At 36.7% G+C, this 17,902-nt stretch overlaps 2 protein-coding genes across 13 annotated transcripts in view; both read left to right on the forward strand.

The window, feature by feature from the left end:
* The first annotated feature begins 3,829 nt into the window (after positions 1-3,829).
* LOC134823762 (protein ST7 homolog) lies at positions 3,830-6,955 on the forward strand. Its single transcript, XM_063835315.1, has 4 exons — positions 3,830-4,007; positions 4,296-4,427; positions 4,563-4,731; positions 5,076-6,955. Exons 1-4 carry the CDS (start codon positions 3,883-3,885, stop codon positions 6,285-6,287), a joined length of 1,638 nt encoding a protein of 545 aa, XP_063691385.1. The 5' UTR covers positions 3,830-3,882; the 3' UTR covers positions 6,288-6,955.
* A 92-nt stretch (positions 6,956-7,047) lies between these two features.
* Positions 7,048-17,902, forward strand: part of LOC134823761 (arf-GAP with SH3 domain, ANK repeat and PH domain-containing protein 1-like) — a 70,792-nt gene continuing 59,937 nt past the window's right edge. For 4 of the 12 annotated variants that reach the window (XM_063835306.1, XM_063835302.1, XM_063835303.1 and 1 more), the window contains exons 1-9: positions 7,048-7,253; positions 7,431-7,593; positions 8,230-8,291; positions 8,449-8,514; positions 9,762-9,811; positions 10,926-10,952; positions 11,695-11,751; positions 17,436-17,493; positions 17,712-17,848. In XM_063835306.1, the coding sequence (XP_063691376.1) occupies positions 7,107-7,253; positions 7,431-7,593; positions 8,230-8,291; positions 8,449-8,514; positions 9,762-9,811; positions 10,926-10,952; positions 11,695-11,751; positions 17,436-17,493; positions 17,712-17,848 (767 nt within the window). In that variant the 5' untranslated portion in view covers positions 7,048-7,106. The remainder of the gene's footprint in view (positions 7,254-7,430; positions 7,594-8,229; positions 8,292-8,448; positions 8,515-9,761; positions 9,812-10,925; positions 10,953-11,694; positions 11,752-17,435; positions 17,494-17,711; positions 17,849-17,902) is intronic. The other 8 variants (XM_063835312.1, XM_063835309.1, XM_063835311.1 and 5 more) reach the window with 4 other exon arrangements.

Here is a 17,902-nt window from a genome sequence, read left to right on the forward strand (position 1 = left end):
CTACATTGTAGATGTTCTGATGGAGTATCCTAAGATTCTTGATCTTTTTGGCACAGGCACCCCTCCTCATTTAACCCTCAATCAAGTTTCCTATCATTCAGCTGAGTCGACCGAGGAGATCGCATAGATCCGATGAATCCTTAGGTACTCCCTAGACTGAGTGACACTGGGATTCGAACCCTGAACCTTCTGTACAGAAGGCGGAAGCTCTAACCACTAGGCCACCCAGCCATTTGTTGCATTGTATATTTGATATTGGGGACTTCGTTGGGATCGGGGATCCTTGTATTGAGGACTAGAAGGATCTCCCGATCTCGTCAGGGGCATTTTCAACAGCAGGATAACGTTCCCCAAATTCCTAGCCTCAGTAAAGCTGACATGGCACTTCTCAAAGGCGTTATTTGATATTTGATACTATACATGCGAGGACACTATTAAAATTGAATATTCAACTGTGTTGTTATTATACATATAATCGTTATTTGGATGATAATTAATTACTCTATCTACACTCGATACGACTGTCACGTGACTTTTTCAACGGCCGTGGCCGTTTTCTAGCGCTAGCTGGCCCTGAATGAAAATAAGAACCTAGCTGGACTGCTGAACTCGTCAATAGTCTATATAATAATTTGAACGAATATTTCACAAATAATATCATCTGACCGTTTATATTAATACTTTTGTTGTGTTAACTAAATTAAACTAAATTAACTAAATTAACTAAATTAACTAAATTAACTAAATTAACTAAATTAAAGCCCAATTAATATTAAGCTTTCAATAGTGCGTGCGCCCGCCATCCGGCGTGCGCGTGGCCGCTCTTATTGTTAAACAATTAGCGCGCTGCGGCCGTAATGTCATGTACTGACCATTGTTAATCATTAATGGTCTGGCCCGGCGCCGCGCGCGCTACTTCTCAGCACTTGCCATAACATTTCGAAAAGAAAGCGGCGCGCGCTACTTCGAAAATCAAATTTAGACGAGTAACATCCGTCAACCGTAATGGCATAAAGAAAATGGTTATAGCTAGGTTGTGAACACAGCGCTTGGAAAATATATTTTTGAAAATTTTAATTTAAATACTATACTAAATTTTTATTATATATCAGCAACTGATTTTATTCCGTTTTACGTTTTTTAATCGGTTTCCCGTTTCTTTGATAGTAACGCAGGTTATATAATAGTTATATTTTATCATATTTTCACCGCAAAAGCCCACTCCCCAAAGTGCGCGCATTATTGTAATTTCTTTCAAACTTCATGAACTTATCGAAATAAAATTTAGTCTTTTGCAATGTATTCAGAGTCAATATGAATATGCACTCATACAAATAACTTGGAATACGTTTGAAAGAGAATAACAATATCAAAACGGTACTGAAGTGTTTTTTCTTAAACTCAAAACTATTCCCCCGTTCAATTTTGCTCGCACAACGCCAACTGCGCCAAGTGACTGGAGAGACTCCACATAAATATTCCCAGTAGTCATCGGGTACAAAGAAGCACTACTAAGCAATTGTGTTTGATATACAGCTAAGTAAGATAGCAATAATTAATAAAGTGCTTTATACAATTCTATTCCACTGGATTAGAAAGTTTGAATAGGTTTTTTTTAAATGGTAATGTATTTGATAATATTTATTAAAATTGTATTTGATAAACAATTAATGTTGGAGAGGAAATGTTTGTAGATTTTGCCATATGGAGTGATGATAAGTATAATTTGTAGAGCTGTGTAATGATGTGATTCCATGCATTTAACCTGGCAGATAATTACTGTGTAAATTGATTTCTCTTTACAAGAAAGATAACAATAGGGTGATCCTGTTGGTCGTTATTACAGAAAACGGTATTGTTGGAGTTTTTAACAAAGCCAATTTTATAAATCAAATCAAATCTATTAACTGATGAAAATGTCATATAAAATACTTTCAGTTAGAATGACTGATTACCTGCAGGCAGCTGACATTGGATCTATCGTTCTAGGCATAATTGGGGCAATGATAAATGCATTTCTCTTCTATGTCACTGTTAAACAGCGTGCAATGAATGAAAAATTTGCATTTCTATTCAAAAACCTTGCATTAAATGACTTCATTAATGCTGTAGCTATTCCTATCTGCTGGTACTGGTTGGCATTCTCTAAAGATGAAGCTGAAAACTTTGCATTGTCTTCAAAAGAGCTGACACTCCTGTCTGTATCCCTGTGCACAATAAGTGTTCAGCATCCATTAATTGCTCTGATTGGGTTACTTCGTTATAAAATACTTCTAGGACAAGGATCATTTCGAAAGTTTTCTCTCAGGAAAACAAAGCTGTTTGTGGTCATAGTTTGGATTTGTTGTTTTGTCATCCCCCTGCTGGTGTATTTTGTGTCATTGATAACCGACAGCAAATCTGAGGTCCTAGATATTCTGCCCAGGATAAATTCTACTGTCTTTCTCTTAGGTGCCTCCTGTGCTATAGCAATTTTGCTGGTCTTGCTCATCAGGATGGCGAAGATCGTTTACTTCTGGCCGCTGCCAACTTCAACAAGTGCAAGCATTAAAAAATCCCTAGTGAATGTATTCTTATTCATGCTTTTCACTGGGTTATTTAGCATCTTACCTGGAATGTTCTGTTTCGAAATGATTGCATGTGGTCCTTCACTGAATCACAAGATAATTCCTTCACGTTCCATCTGCTCTAAGGCTAGAACTGTCCTGTTTCATGACGTCAAGCTAGAATTTTCGCTCATGTTCTTATCTCTGTGTCTCATGTCGATTTCCAATGGGGCAGTGTTCTTACTTCAACCATCACTGAGATCACAGTTGTTAAAATCTCTGTGTTGCAAGTCTGACATTGTACAAGACCAGAGACCAATATCAGCATATGTTTTTGTTGACCCATTGGATCTCATGAAGCAGGAAATTGAAGATGAAAAAGAACCCAGCGTGTTAACTCGTCTGAGAAATGTATCTTCTTATGGGACTTATGGCAGCTGTGATGAGTCAAACATGCCACGCTCAGATAACTTGACAGCATCCATGAGATCTGATAACTAACTTTACTGAGATTGCATTAAGTTAAGGTTAGTGAATCATAAATAGAATTTGATAACCGGCTAAGATTTTAATTATCTAGTTTATGTTAGTAAAATATATCAATTTGAACAGTTAATTTTTGTGAGTTTTGAGTTAGATTATTAATTGCAATTATTTTCTTAATTGTTGTTTTTTTTTTATTATTGAGAACGTTTAGAGCTCATCTCTGCACAATTTGTTGTTTTTATAATTTCCATGTTATTGTATTAGTGTATAAGACTGATTTTGAACATATAGCTATATATAGCTTTTTGTGATTTAATTTTTTCAAATTGATTTCTTATATTTTCATTGGCTCACGTTGAGCTAAAAAGTAACTTTTTGTTTGTATACCTTTTTTATGAGAAGAGCTTATGCAGTTTGGGTCAAGATAGTATTATTCTTTTTTAAATTCTGCCAAGTAACAATTATCTTGACCTCTGCTGTAAGTGGGTGGTTAAAGGATTTATAATCATTTTTATAACCTGTTTTGATTAATTTATAAACAATAATTCATTATAATTGTTTTGTGTAATTATAAACACGTTTGTACAAAATTGTGCATTACTCATTTACTCTGCTGAAGATCTCCAAAATATAATACATTGTAACTCCTTTCAGAAGCCTGAAGCCATTGATTGTTGAGAAGTTTTTAAGAAGTTGTAATTTTTTTATATTGGCTATTTGTGGCACAATTAAAACTCAATGGTCGTGGTAATGTCTAATTTTTTAGTATCTAATAATTATTATCAATCTTCTATTGTAACTTAATAAGATCAGTATCACTAACATAACTCAATGTAGGTATAAGAATGCAATGACAGGGAACAAGGGAGTAGTGTCGGACACACTAGACTCCCTCAGCTTCTGGGTAAGCTGGTCATGGACTTACCTTCTTATGCTCTGGTTCCTTCTCATTATGTTTCTCATCTGGTTTCTGAGGTAAGCAAACAAGAAATGCTAAATAGCAATTTGGTTTTATATGTCATGATACCTTCATTAATTGTACGAGAAATTATTTACAGTTAGTGAAGTATAATAAATAATATTATATTTTACTCTATTATATAATTTTTAGAAGATTGTTTAGATGAACATAACTACCTACCCATACTAAATAGTTATTACCTTTAACAACTAGCCTGGTAACCTGCCAAATACTGTGGTAAATCTCAAAAATCGGTGATCAGTCAGTACTTGATGAATGTAAATAATTTCTTTTATTTTCAGAGCTCCATTGCGACTTCATGAAAATTTAGATCAGCTGGGGTTCTTCATGAATAGTCTGACCCCGAAATTTTACGTTGCTCTGACAGGAACATCATCTGTTATCTCTGGGATTATCCTTATCTTTGAGTGGTGGTAAGATACCAAATAAATCATCATTATCAATAATCAGCTACATATGAGAACAAATTATAGGCAAATTATGAGTTCAATATTTCATTGATTGTCTTCCCTCGAACACCCTGAACTTATATACCCCACCACGTGCAGGTATTTTCACAAGCACGGTAATTCGCTGATAGAGCAGCTGGCACTGACCTATGTGGCTCCTTTTATCGGTGGTATAGATCTGCCTGAGAAGCCAGCACAGAGTGAATGTAAAGTTTGGAGAAACCCCATGAACCTCATCAGGGGATGTGAATACTTCAAGTTCATGCAGGTTAGTTGAAATGTTCTTCCAAATTTGAAGATAATCACCTCCTCACCAGTAGCTGAGCCCATGAATTCTGATTATATCTGTCTGATCTTGTTTATTATAAATTTATCTAGATTATTCCATGTAAAGTGCTGGTATCATCATACCAATATAATAATGGATATGATATTTATTTATTCATATTGACAATAAACGATGTTATTGATATATTATCAATAGGAAGCATCCTGCAACTCATAAAAAATATAATTTTATAAATATCTAAATTAAATTTGAATATTTATTCGTGTTTTAAAAACTGTATAACTCAATCCAATTCATTTGTTAAAAACCGTTATATTCCTCAGGTGACAGGTAACAGTCCACTAAGCCACTACGACATGAACCTTACAGCACAGGACCAACAGATGTTCTTCTGTCCGGATGTAGCAGGAGCTGGAGACAAAGGAGACGAGATGATGGCACTAGCCTGGAGATCTGTAGACACAGAGAAACGCATTCAACTAGCATTGCAGGCAGTTAATGGTAATTCTAACTGTGCCTCCGCATACGTTTTGCTGGCTGAGGAGTGTGCGTCTACAGTCCCAGAAGCTGATAAGTTCTTCAGACAGGCTCTGAAAATAGCTGATAATAACATCAGGAAGTTTGTGTCAGTTCCCTCGCACGATGTCAAGGCAAACAGTCTTCATCGCAGAGATATTAATATCTGCGTTTATGCAAGAAGAAGGGTCGCCATGTGTCTGAGAAAGATGGGAAAGCTCAAAGAATGCATCAAAATAACACGTGAACTTATCAAAGAATTCCCTCTTATGAGCGTGCTTCACATCCATGAGAACCTCATAGAGGCACTACTCGCACAAAAAGCGTACAACGACGTCCAGGCTCTACTCACCAGATACGACGATCTGACCCTGCCCAAATCAGCTGTTATCTGCTACAGCGCTGCACTCCTCAAAATCCGTCCAGTCTGTGAGAAGTTCTTTGCTGATGTGACCGTTAAGAAGGGTCTGACTACACATCAGTTTGACGCAGTGGAAGCTCTTCAGAGAGCAGTCGAGTTTAACCCCCACGTTCCTCAGTATCTTTTGGAAGAAAAGCCGATCATTCTGCCTCCAGAGCATTTGCTAAAAAGGGGGGACTCAGAGGCAGTAGCTTACTCATTCTACCACGCTGCGCACTGGAAGGAAGTGCCTGGTTCTATAAAATTCCTGGAATGCTTCTGGAAAGACACTTTCAAGCTTATCCCCTTTCCGTTAGAGAAAGGTAAGTTATTCCACCCTTATACCAGTGGGACAGAGGAGACTGATAGAGAACTTTTACCTCTTTACCACGATGTATCAGTTTACCCCAAGAAAGAGTTACCCTTCTTCCTTGTATTTACAGCTGGACTGTGTCTCTTTACCTTATCTCTGGCTCTTCTCACACATTTTTATCCCATATTTATGGGTGAGCTGGCTCGAATAGCGCTTGAATATTTTGCCACACCCTTTGCCATGATAGCAGAACAGTTGCAAGCACTTTTACCTCAACAAGTATGGAATTTATTAACTCGTGCATAATCGATGATAAGATTTTGTTGCTACTGACCTACTGTGAAATGACAGATTTGACGAGCAGACTTTAAAAACGGATTTAAAGTGATGCGATATTAATGATATTGAAATGTGGTTACTAATGTATTCCAGTTTATAAAGCTGCCTATTGATTGTATATTATTATGTTAAAACGTACGGGGTACTTGATCAATTTATAAGCTATTTAGTTATTATATTATGTCACTTTAGGTTCAGTAACATAATTGTGTTTTCATTAACAATTACTTAATCATAAAGATTAAAATTTGCTTCTGTCGTTGTCTCTAATGTAGTCGTCTAGGGTACGGTACCTATCAAGATTTAAATTGCTCCCTTTCACTCTTTCGAATCACCTATATCATATTGTTGTTAGAACTAGTTATTTAATTAATTAACGTTTTATTAATTATTTATTAATTGGAAATTGTTGCTTTAAATGTTCCACAGAGTAATGAAGATTTATTTCTTTTGATTTTTGAAAAGTATAGTTTGCCATATTATAACATATTGCACATTTGTTTTTAGTTCCGTAATTATACACAACACCTTAAGATTATATTCAACACCATAATATATATAATAATGTATGTATGAACATGATAATATACTACATACTCAATCTGAAATTTTAAATGACCAGACAATATTATAGTGAAAATATACATAATTTAGACCACGACCCAACCAAGCGAAGAAAACATACATTTAAATATCAACATGACATTTAGTATCATATTTTAATATCTATAGCCGAAGAAACATGTAAATACTGGAGAGAGTGTGAGACAGAAGAAGGAAGAAGAGATGCACAAGGGGTCTCAGGATCTGGCTAACCGGAAAGGTATCATAGCCTTCCAGGCGGAGCTGAGAAAGGAGCTAAAGGATGGTGATGGTCACGCATTTGGACAGAAAGCCAGCATTTATAAGCAGACTATACAGGATATCGACTCTGTGAGTAGTTGGATTAGTGTCTGTGTGTTGAGTAGAACTTGTCTTCAGTTTCACTGACTAAAAATTGTACACACTCCCCCGGGTGGAAAGGGCGAGTTGGTACTTATGGGGTACTAATATTGGTAATAATATGTAGTGCTGTTAATGATAATAGTACTCAATTTAACATCTCTTCAGACACTGAAAAATGATCGTAAGCACATGAAAGAGACACTGGGTGCTCTGACTGACATGCTAAAAGCTGCCAACACATACATTGAGGCTGACAAATGTTTCGCGGACCACCTGGAGAACATGGGTACCAACTCTCTCAAGACAGGCTCCCAACATCCCACTATCGGTAAGTCTGGTAGTAGCTGCAGTGTTGCAGCACAAATAACAACTATTTACTGTAGTTATCTTTATAAGCTCCAATGTCTTGAAGCCTGTCAACATTATAATATGAACATAATATTATTGCATCGGAAATCATTGGAAATGTAGATGTACTTTCTTAAACTAGTACTAGTAGCAGTATTTTACAATATGCCAAATTAGTGAAATCCTAATATTCTAGTAGTAATTATATTTTGTCGATGATAATTTTCTGCATCAACCAGCCCGCTCGTAATATACATAGATATCAATAAATGTTTTAAGTACAATGTTTTTAGTGATATCATTGGAAGGGAGCCATGACGAATAGTACATTTACCAATATATAGCATGACATAATAATATACTAATTTTATATCTTATGGAGTATTCAGGTATTCAGCTTCCTAAGCGATCTGTACGTTTGTACTTGAAGGATGTTTGCTGCACACAAGCACTATATATTATGAAGTGATGTTGTGCATTACGCTCAACAAGCAAAACAAAAATAACTCAAATTTTTTACTGTGTGTACAATGTGAATTCGCGTTTTTCCTTGCCACAAAAGTATAATTTTTTTTAAAAACAAGTGGCTGTACAATTAACTTTTAAATTGTTTCAGGTAACGCATTGATCAAAGTGTCACTGCTGTTCAAAGATGTATCGTCTCTGATGAAAATAAAGGTACTGTAACACTTTTAATATTCGAATTGTACTATCAATTATTAGTACTACGATTTGTTATTGCTTTATAAACACTTCTATTGACACAGATTATTGATTTCTAAACGTTATAATCAGTCGATAACAGAGTATTTTCCTAACTGATCTCAAATTTCAGATAAAATCCATCAACGAATCCCTAATAGGACCTCTGAAAACATTTATTGAGCTGGGCGCTCAGAAGGTAACTAGGTTACAGCTGGTTACTTAGTAACCTTACTGGTTACTTAGTAATCTGACCATGCTGATTTCGCAGTTTTTACTTGCTTGTTGCAATTTATCAGACAGTCAAATCGTAATTCAAATTAGATTATAATAGACTTCTCAGTTGTCTTTACTTAGGGTAAAGGTATTTATTATATTTTAAGCTACCCTGACTATATTATATATATATATATATATATATGTTATTCTGGGCTGCTACGTTTAACTCTCCCATTAATAAAGTATAAATTTAAACAAGTTCACATTAAACTTACGTTATAAGCGGGTTTATATGACACACCCAATTATGCTTTGCACTCAGATTGGTTGCTTTTGACCATCTTTCTTCTAGCAAATTCTGAAATCGTCATTTTAAATACTATTACATACAAGTTAACCTGGTGTGTACTTCGTGTTTAAGATTAAGTCATGAGAAATTCTGCTGAGTCTTTTCGTGGTAAAATGTACAATTTAAGTATATGTTCAGTTATTTCTGGGCCACATTTTGTTACACTTCTAATGATAGTTTCTACACATAAAGTCCTTCCAATGTCAAATTGGGGTAACTTAACAAGTCCACATTAAATTAGTCTTATTTATTGTTAACCTGCGCGCAGGTTGCGTAATGTCTTTAATTCTGGCCGTTACGTTTAACTCTCCCATTAGTGAAGTATAAACTAAGCAGATTCGCACCAAACTTAGCTAGGGTTACAACTTCAAGCGTGCTGATAAGCCACACCCTCACTACACGTGAGATCACACGTGACACCACACGTGACACCACCATTACTCCACTACATGTTGTTATATGATAATACGACACAATATGTTTCAACAGTATTGTCACACCACTCCAAATTGACACACCGAAGGTACTGTATAACACAATAACATCATAATGCAGTACATCTTGTTACAGAATTATTCAGGAGTTACAATAATAATATATCATGATGTGCAAGGTACTGCTTGCTCTGCAAGTAACTGTAGTACATCATCACACTATACCATGACTGTAGGGCTGAGACAATCCCGCGGTTGTACAACTTCTCTATTTAAACGGTACATTGTACATTGTACATTGTACAATAATAATTTGTTCCTGTCAAATAGCTTAAGTAGGATTATTTAGTGAAGTTGAATTCTAGGGATGATTTAGGTTTGTAAGTTGCGCGAAGAAACTTTTCTATTAAAACCATTAAATTAGCTTATCATCTATTTTTGCAGGATTTGAGAGAGTCGTTCGAGAAGACGTGGAAAAATTACGATGCTGTCATGTAAGTACTGACTGTTATTTTAAGTGCCCAATTTGAGTTAAAACGGTAACTGAAGTCGTTCTTGTTCTTTTGACAGTCGAGAAAGATAGGCCAATTCAAATGAAACTGACAATAACTGAATAACGTTGAAATATGAAACCTCATAATTACAGTTTATTGTCTGTCAAATGTAGGCTCAATAATCACATTACCATTTAGCAAATTTAGTTATAAAGTTAACATTTTGTGAGGAATGTGGTCAGAAGTACGGTGTGTCACATTATTATTATTATTGTTCACGTTCTCAATCATATAACCATTAACTGTTCGATAGTGTAGAGATGATGTTTTCCTCAGCATGCTCAAGTAAAGCTTTGTTGACCAATGACCACTTTTTTGTTAAAATAACTGTGTTGACCATAAATACTAAAAATAGAAACATTCTCAGATTGGGTTTTGAACGGACCACCCACTAGGCACTTAAGCTTACTTTACTGGCACCTGGCCAGTCTAACCAACTAGCCAGTTTAAAAAAGCACTACTCTCGATAACAAGGGTGGTTTTTACCCTGATTTGAGGCTTACATGAACAACTTATTGCTACAACTTCAGGCACCATAACTACGGATCTATCCCCAAGTCACCGACTGGGCTAAAACATCAGTAATTCCTTAATTCATATTTCATAATATTCTGAAACCTTGAAGCTTAGATATATCCACAGCACATAACAGCGTCATAATAATAGTTCCTGTAGTATTGTCAGATATACAGCAGTGGCGTCTGATATTGCCAATATTAACGTTTTTAAATGTATTTTTATTAAGGTTGATTGAAGAGTACACCGTTATCTGAACGCACTATACTTGCTTGTCTTTCACAAACACTCACAAACATTCCCTTCACACATGTGTTAGTGTTTGTGTGTCGTTCATGTACCCTTGTTGCATCTCGCCTGTGTAATATACCACTTGTTTCTTGTAACTTAGTTACCTGTAACTTAGTTACCTTTAACTACGTGTAGGTTACTAAGTAACCAGTTAGGTTACTAAGTAACCAGTTAGGTTGCACAGTAACCAGCTGTGACCTAGTTACCATATTATACTCGTGAGTAACTTGAAATATTCGTGTGCCAGGTTGAAACGCTCCGCAAGTTCGCAATGGTATAACCTTTATGTCAGTCTTAACATTCTAAATTAGCATTCAGTGCTCTTTCTTTAAACCAACATTTACTTTTCTTTACCACATGATGAGCAGCTTTTTTGGGGGAAAATATGTTATGGCTGTCTCTAGCTCTCAGGAAACAGCTGGGTATCGACCATTGGTTCAGACTTCAGACTGGGCCAGTATTAATGCAACATTTTAGTATGGAATGAGGGTAGTTTTAGCTTTGATGCTATTCAGACCGAGCTAAGAGTACAACCTAGCCGATGCTAATGTTGTGTTGATTTTGGCCCACTCTGTTTATCTTCTATCTACTTTTAAAACTACGTGCTATGCTCGATATTGTGTTGATTAGAAAGGCTCCAAGTCTCCGAAGCTTAAGACAAAAACCTTACCCTTCTTTAAGTCGCATTTACATTTCTGTGGTCCTTTCATTTAGTGGCATAATTATAATAATTATCATAATTAGCATAATTATACGTAGCACACAAATTATACTTTTCTCTGCTTTAATATTTTAAGTACTAAAAGTAAATAATGCTACAATTTATTTTGTTTATCATATATATGAATTATAGTTGTAATTTTTGTGCCCATAGAGACCTTTTTTGGCACGTTTTAAAATTTAAGGTGCACAGTGCACACACTATTACACACGCTGCACGTGCGTGTAAGAATAATGCACGTGCGCGTAGTAATACTGCACGTGTTAGAATCTACACAGGTAATATCTCCACACAGGTTGAAGCGTTCCACTAGCTCCCAATGGTATGTCGGTAGTCACGTGTTATCCAGCCAGTAAGTGTATCTGATCTAACACTGATCTGGTGGTACAATCACGTGATATGTATTGTGTTAAAAACACGTGTGTTGTCATAACAACACGTGTCTTGTCATGTGGTTCGCGCAGCTCTAGATTTATCTCATCATATCCCCTATTTCACTGTATCCTGAATGTGTTGGTAATGGTCCCTGATGATCCTGGGGTATCTCTTGAGACGTCCCCGGGTTATGGTTGATTGGAATGTTACTTGTATGTGCTATGTTTCTTGTATTATACTCCTTTATAAATCATGTTTGTGTCTCCCGTATTCTCTTCTCCGGTGACATAGCATATAACAGTTTGTTACCCTGATGTTCCCCCCCCCCCCCCGCCCCCCCCCCCCCCCCCCCCCCTGGCCTTCCTCCCCATCTCTCTTCTTAGCCTGCTGAACATTTACAATATCATATGTTGAGCACAGTGACATTAAGTAAAACGAATCGTTAAAAGCTCTAATAGGTTTTAGCGAACACACCATAAATGTCAGATACATTAAAGCCACTAACAAGCCACTAACAAGTCACTAACGAGTGGCTGATTAGGTAGAAAATAATTCTATGTTAGAATTTAGAGGTCTGCTCTAAATAATACTCTAAGATATTGTTATTATTCCACGTCAAAAGAAAGCAGCCGTCCTGCAGACCTAATACCCCAACGGCCAACATTACGATATTTGATCTTGCTGCGAAACAAAAATTCAGGATTTTAACATCCGCCTAAAACCCTAAAAAAGACAGATTGAGCATGTTGGAAACGATATAGGTACTTTCTACTGACCTACTCAATTTAACAAAGAGATAGCCGCGGTGGAAAGTTACACACTACCCATGATCTGTGTGGTACCAGTAATTCTTTGTCAATGTACCAAGTCAGACTATCTTCTTTTTAATACCAGCGTTGAGTCGAATGGTTTCAATTTCATGGGGTAGACAAGTACGCTATTGTGGGCACTTTGTGGAGGTGCTGTGTACGCTCCACCAAATTATTACACACTTGGGTACACTTAACAATTTACATACACAACGTTCTAGGATCACAACATAGTACTTTGCGTGTTTACCTTGTATGGCTTAGTAATGATAATTACTTATAGGTAACCTAATAACCACTATGGTCACTAAGTAACCACTAAGGTTACCAAGTAACCAGTTAGGTAACTAAGTAACCAGTTATGTTACTATGTCAGGATCACAACATAGTACTAGTGCGTGTTTACCTTGTATGGCTTGGTAATGATAATTACGTTTGGGTTACCTAACAACCCCTATGGTCACTGAGTAACCACTAAGGTTACCAAGTAACCAGTTAGGTAACTAAGTAACCAGTTATGTTACTATGTCAGGATCACAACATAGTACTAGTGCGTGTTTACCTTGTATGGCTTGGTAATGATAATTACGTTTGGGTTACCTAATAACCACTATGGTCACTAAGTAACCACTAAGGTTACCAAGTAACCAGTTAGGTAACTAAGTAACCAGTTATGTTACTATGTCAGGATCACAACATAGTACTAGTGCGTGTTTACCTTGTATGGCTTGGTAATGATAATTGCGTGTAATCAAGAGCAGGACCCAGTACCCATTTTGTGCTGCTTCCACAGCTGACTCCTCCTTCTTTACGGGCTTGTAGATAGACTGCATAATATGTTAATATGTTAATATGCAACTTTGCTAACTGCTATGTCAGACCAACGTTGTTAGCAATCACAGACTTGGTCTTTTGGTGTTATAAAACCCGACCGTGGCAAAAACGGAAGATCACCTTTGAAATTATCCGAAATTTCAACAGGTAGATCTTTACTGAGGTATACAATATGTGTGTTTCTTTTTCCTCAAACTTTTATCAACAACTCACACACGTCATCAAGTTCACACTGTGACGAGACCACTAATTCTACAGCGCCAGTCACCCTATACAGTATACACTCCTGTGTATTTAGACCTTGTGCTTTAGTAAAAGCCAGTATATATCACAACACTTATTATACAGTCATATAATACAGTTGATTATTTGAAATTTGACCCTCCAATTTTACACAGCCTCACTCAGCATGTACAACTGTACATTTACAGGCCTGCTAGGCTGTTGGTATGTGTGTTACTTATATTTATCCTATTATATTTTGTATTAGGTATTAAGGTATGCAGAGTTTTAATACGCATACCTGTAAGGTACAGTCTTTATTATCTCTAACTTAATACTTGTATCAACGTCCTAAAAACGTCAGATTGAACTGTAATTACTGTAGTATACCCTATATATATGGTTGGGATAGTATTCTACGCGTTTGACTTATATCTGTCATCTTAGCAGTGTAATACTCTTGTGTATATATCATCTGGTATATAAATCAGTAGTAAGACTGGATTGGCGGCTTCACAGTGTAAAATGTAAGGTGAGAGAAAAGTGATAATGATGTTGACGATTTGTAAACTAGATAAAGTATATCTCTCTCTCTTGGTACATGGTGTAGATCTTAAACTAGCCAACATAGTGTTATAATGGAGATTATAGAAACATATGTAATATAATGTGGGATTTAATGATATCAGAGTGTTATCATGTTTATTTAAATTACTGGTTAGACGTATCAGCGTATCCATATCATGTGATATTAATAATACAGTCGGGTAAAAGTAAGTACATGTTGGGAGATAACAATAAGCTGGCTATGTGGAGTATAATATATATACTTCATAACTTATATAACTTATATAACTTATATAACTTATATATAAGTTATTATATTATATAAGTTATGATAGTGTTCAAAAGTAATGAGTTAAGTACAAGTTTATTTTAGTGACATCAACTTTGTCATATTTGAAATGGTTGAGCAATGCCCAATGAGCGTGAAAAAGCAAGAAAATGCGAGTTAACCACGTGTCCAAACAACAGAGGGTTATGTTTTGGAAGAGAGTTTAGTCACGTGCCATGATGCTACAACACGTCCCTCCCAAAACCTAACCCCCTGTTATCTTGTATACCACACATATTTCTGTAATATTATGCAGTATTATGTACAGCTCTAGTACAGTGCATTTTATAGGGACTGAACTATCTTGCCAGTCGGTGGTGGCCTCATTCTACCTCTAATTATTTGCTGTGGAATGTGCCCATTCGGACGGTACAATATGGTTTTGGGAACCGAGGAAAATATTTTCGTAATTTAATTGGAATCATTATCGTAGGAAGCTAATGTGTTTGTATGTGATGTCTCAGATCTTATTTCTGTTTTGTTTTAATTACATAAATATGTGAATCATATGAATAAATACCTGGTTAACATATTTGGTTCCTAGAATACTAAACACTGGAAACCGTCCAAGAACTGTTACTTTGCTGAAATTGGATAAGGTTTATTGGCATGCCAGCCTAACCCACCACAATCTAAATATATCCTACGTGGCAGGAACAAGCGATTCAAAGTTTTTATGTACTTTATAATTTCTACTCACTAGCAGGAACCCGTATAATATAACCCTAAACGGTGTCAAGACTCAAAATACTAAAATAATTATTACCTATTTAATTGGCGTTTTTGACACCACTTGGGGGTCCAAATTTTAGGCTCTAAAATCATTATTCCTTGGCCAATTTTTTATTTTTTCATGCTGATTTGAAGGCCATTAAAGCATTTGACCCAGCCAAAAAAGTTCCAGTTGTATATCTTTTACGGTTTTTGCGGAAAGTCGCGTTAAAGTTGATGCCGTGGTGTCAGTAAAATGGCACAGATATATATATATATATATATATATCGTCTCGCTTTATATATAGTAAGATGATACCTCTAATTATAATTTTATACTTGACGCGCAGAAGAGGAAGTCCTGCACTGGATAAAGTCACGTGTTATAATACATTAATGTATGTGTACGTATCTTTAATCTCAAAAATTGGCGAACAACACCATACTCAGTTACATAATACTAAAGTTCACAGTGCACCGCATTACTCAACTACAGTGTTCAACAACAGTTGACACTAAAACAGATTCTGATACAGTTACTCTAATAATTAATCTTAATTAATTACACCCACTAATCTCTACACACGAATAAGTCAAACATCACTGTATGCACTGAGAACTCGTACAAGACTCACTCTTATTATTATCATCACACACACACACACACACACACACACACACACACACACACACACACACACACACACACACACACACACACACACACACACACACACACACACACACACACACACACACACACACACACACACACACACACACACACACACACCCACACACACACACACACACACACACACACACACACACACCACTACATTACAGTTCTGACTTTCTGTCAGCAAAACCTTATCTCCTAGTGTACACTGCGTATATCATGTTTCGAAGCTGCACTCCTGCTGCAAGACTTGTAGTGGTTTTACCTCGCACACCACCATATTGTACGGGTGTGTAGTGGTTATACCTCGCACACCACCATATTTTACGGGTGTGTAGTGGTTTTACCTCGCACACCACCATATTGTACGGGTGTGTAGTGGTTTTACCTCGCACACCACCATATTGTACGGGTGTGAAGTGGTTTTACCTCGCACACCACCATATTGTACGGGTGTGTAGTGGTTTTACCTCGCACACCACCATATTGTACGGGTGTGTAGTGGTTTTACCTCGCACACCACCATATTGTACGGGTGTGTAGTGGTTTTACCTCGCACACCACCATATTGTACGGGTGTGTAGTGGTTTTACCTCGCACACCACCATATTGTACGGGTGCGAAGTGGTTTTACCTCGCACACCACCATATTGTACGGGTGTGTAGTGGTTTTACCTCGCACACCACCATATTGTACGGGTGTGTAGTGGTTTAACCTCGCACACTACCATATTGTACGGGTGTGTAGTGGTTTTACCTCGCACACCACCATATTGCACGGGTGTTACAGTGACAATATTACTCGTGTTACCTCTACTTTACCCCTGGTAAATATTGTGACATCTCAATAACAATGCGGTTATTGTAGCTGTGCGAATCTATAATGGACAGGATAGTTCGAATTACTGGGACTTTGAGGTGAAATAAGTTACAACTTTGTGTCACGATCTTGGAATGAAGCTATCTTGAAGTAAAACAATTCCTGTGTTATCAGCGCATGAACCTTGTAACGATGTAATAATACTTCTGTTTTTGTACGGTGCATGTACCTTCTTCTACACACTTATCAGTGGTGAATATCACTCAGTGTGATCAATGTCACTCAGTGTGATCAATGTCACTCAGTGTGATCAATGTCACTCAGTGTGATCAATATCACTCAGTGTGATTAATATCACTCAGTGTGATCAATATCACTCTTGGTGGATGTGTGATCATTTGTACAACTGTACAATAGCAAGCCATCCTGTCACCTGACACCATCAGTGTGCAATAGCAAACACACCCCCATTTTGATTATTATTCACGTGCGATTTAGTGTGTGTATGTGTGTGGAATTTGTACAAAATCAGCACTTGTTAAATACGATTCTTTGTGTCTTGTACAACATTCAAGCAACAATCTTACTAAAGAGCAAGTTTTGTGCGATTATCTTGCGTAAAGGCACTACTGTGCGAATTAGAGGGGAAAAGTACGCCCAGTATTGTGATTTAATAATATAACCTTCCCAGGAATAAGAAGTCTAAAGCACTTCTGACGACTGATGCACATATTGATGGCTCTGACCCGGTATTTCACTTTCTAGTTACAATATTTATAGTCATAACATTTCAAGATAGTTCAATTCATTTCTGTTCCATTAATTTGGCTCTTAGAGGGGTGTGTCTCGCTGATTTCTAGGTCACAAATATAGAGCAGCCAACATTTACCTACAATATATTGTGTAGTGTCTATTTTGTATCATGATAAGCGATGCTGACCTTTACTTTAACAACAACACTTCTCAGTTTGAGGACATTAGTGAGAGTAAACGCAAAGCAAAACACGACGTCTGTGATTTTATGATAAAGTTTAACGAGATCTCGTCCAAAACGGGAGCTGACTTTGTAACGCAACTTATCACTCTGTACGACGAGGAAGTCTCGTAAGTTCCCGCATATAATAGTTAGAATATTGTTTCAAGGTTTCCAAATATTCA

This window comes from Bolinopsis microptera, chromosome 11, assembly GCF_026151205.1.
Source record: "Bolinopsis microptera isolate Bmic1 chromosome 11, MBARI_Bmic_1.0, whole genome shotgun sequence".
NCBI classification, from domain to species: domain Eukaryota; kingdom Metazoa; phylum Ctenophora; class Tentaculata; order Lobata; family Bolinopsidae; genus Bolinopsis; species Bolinopsis microptera.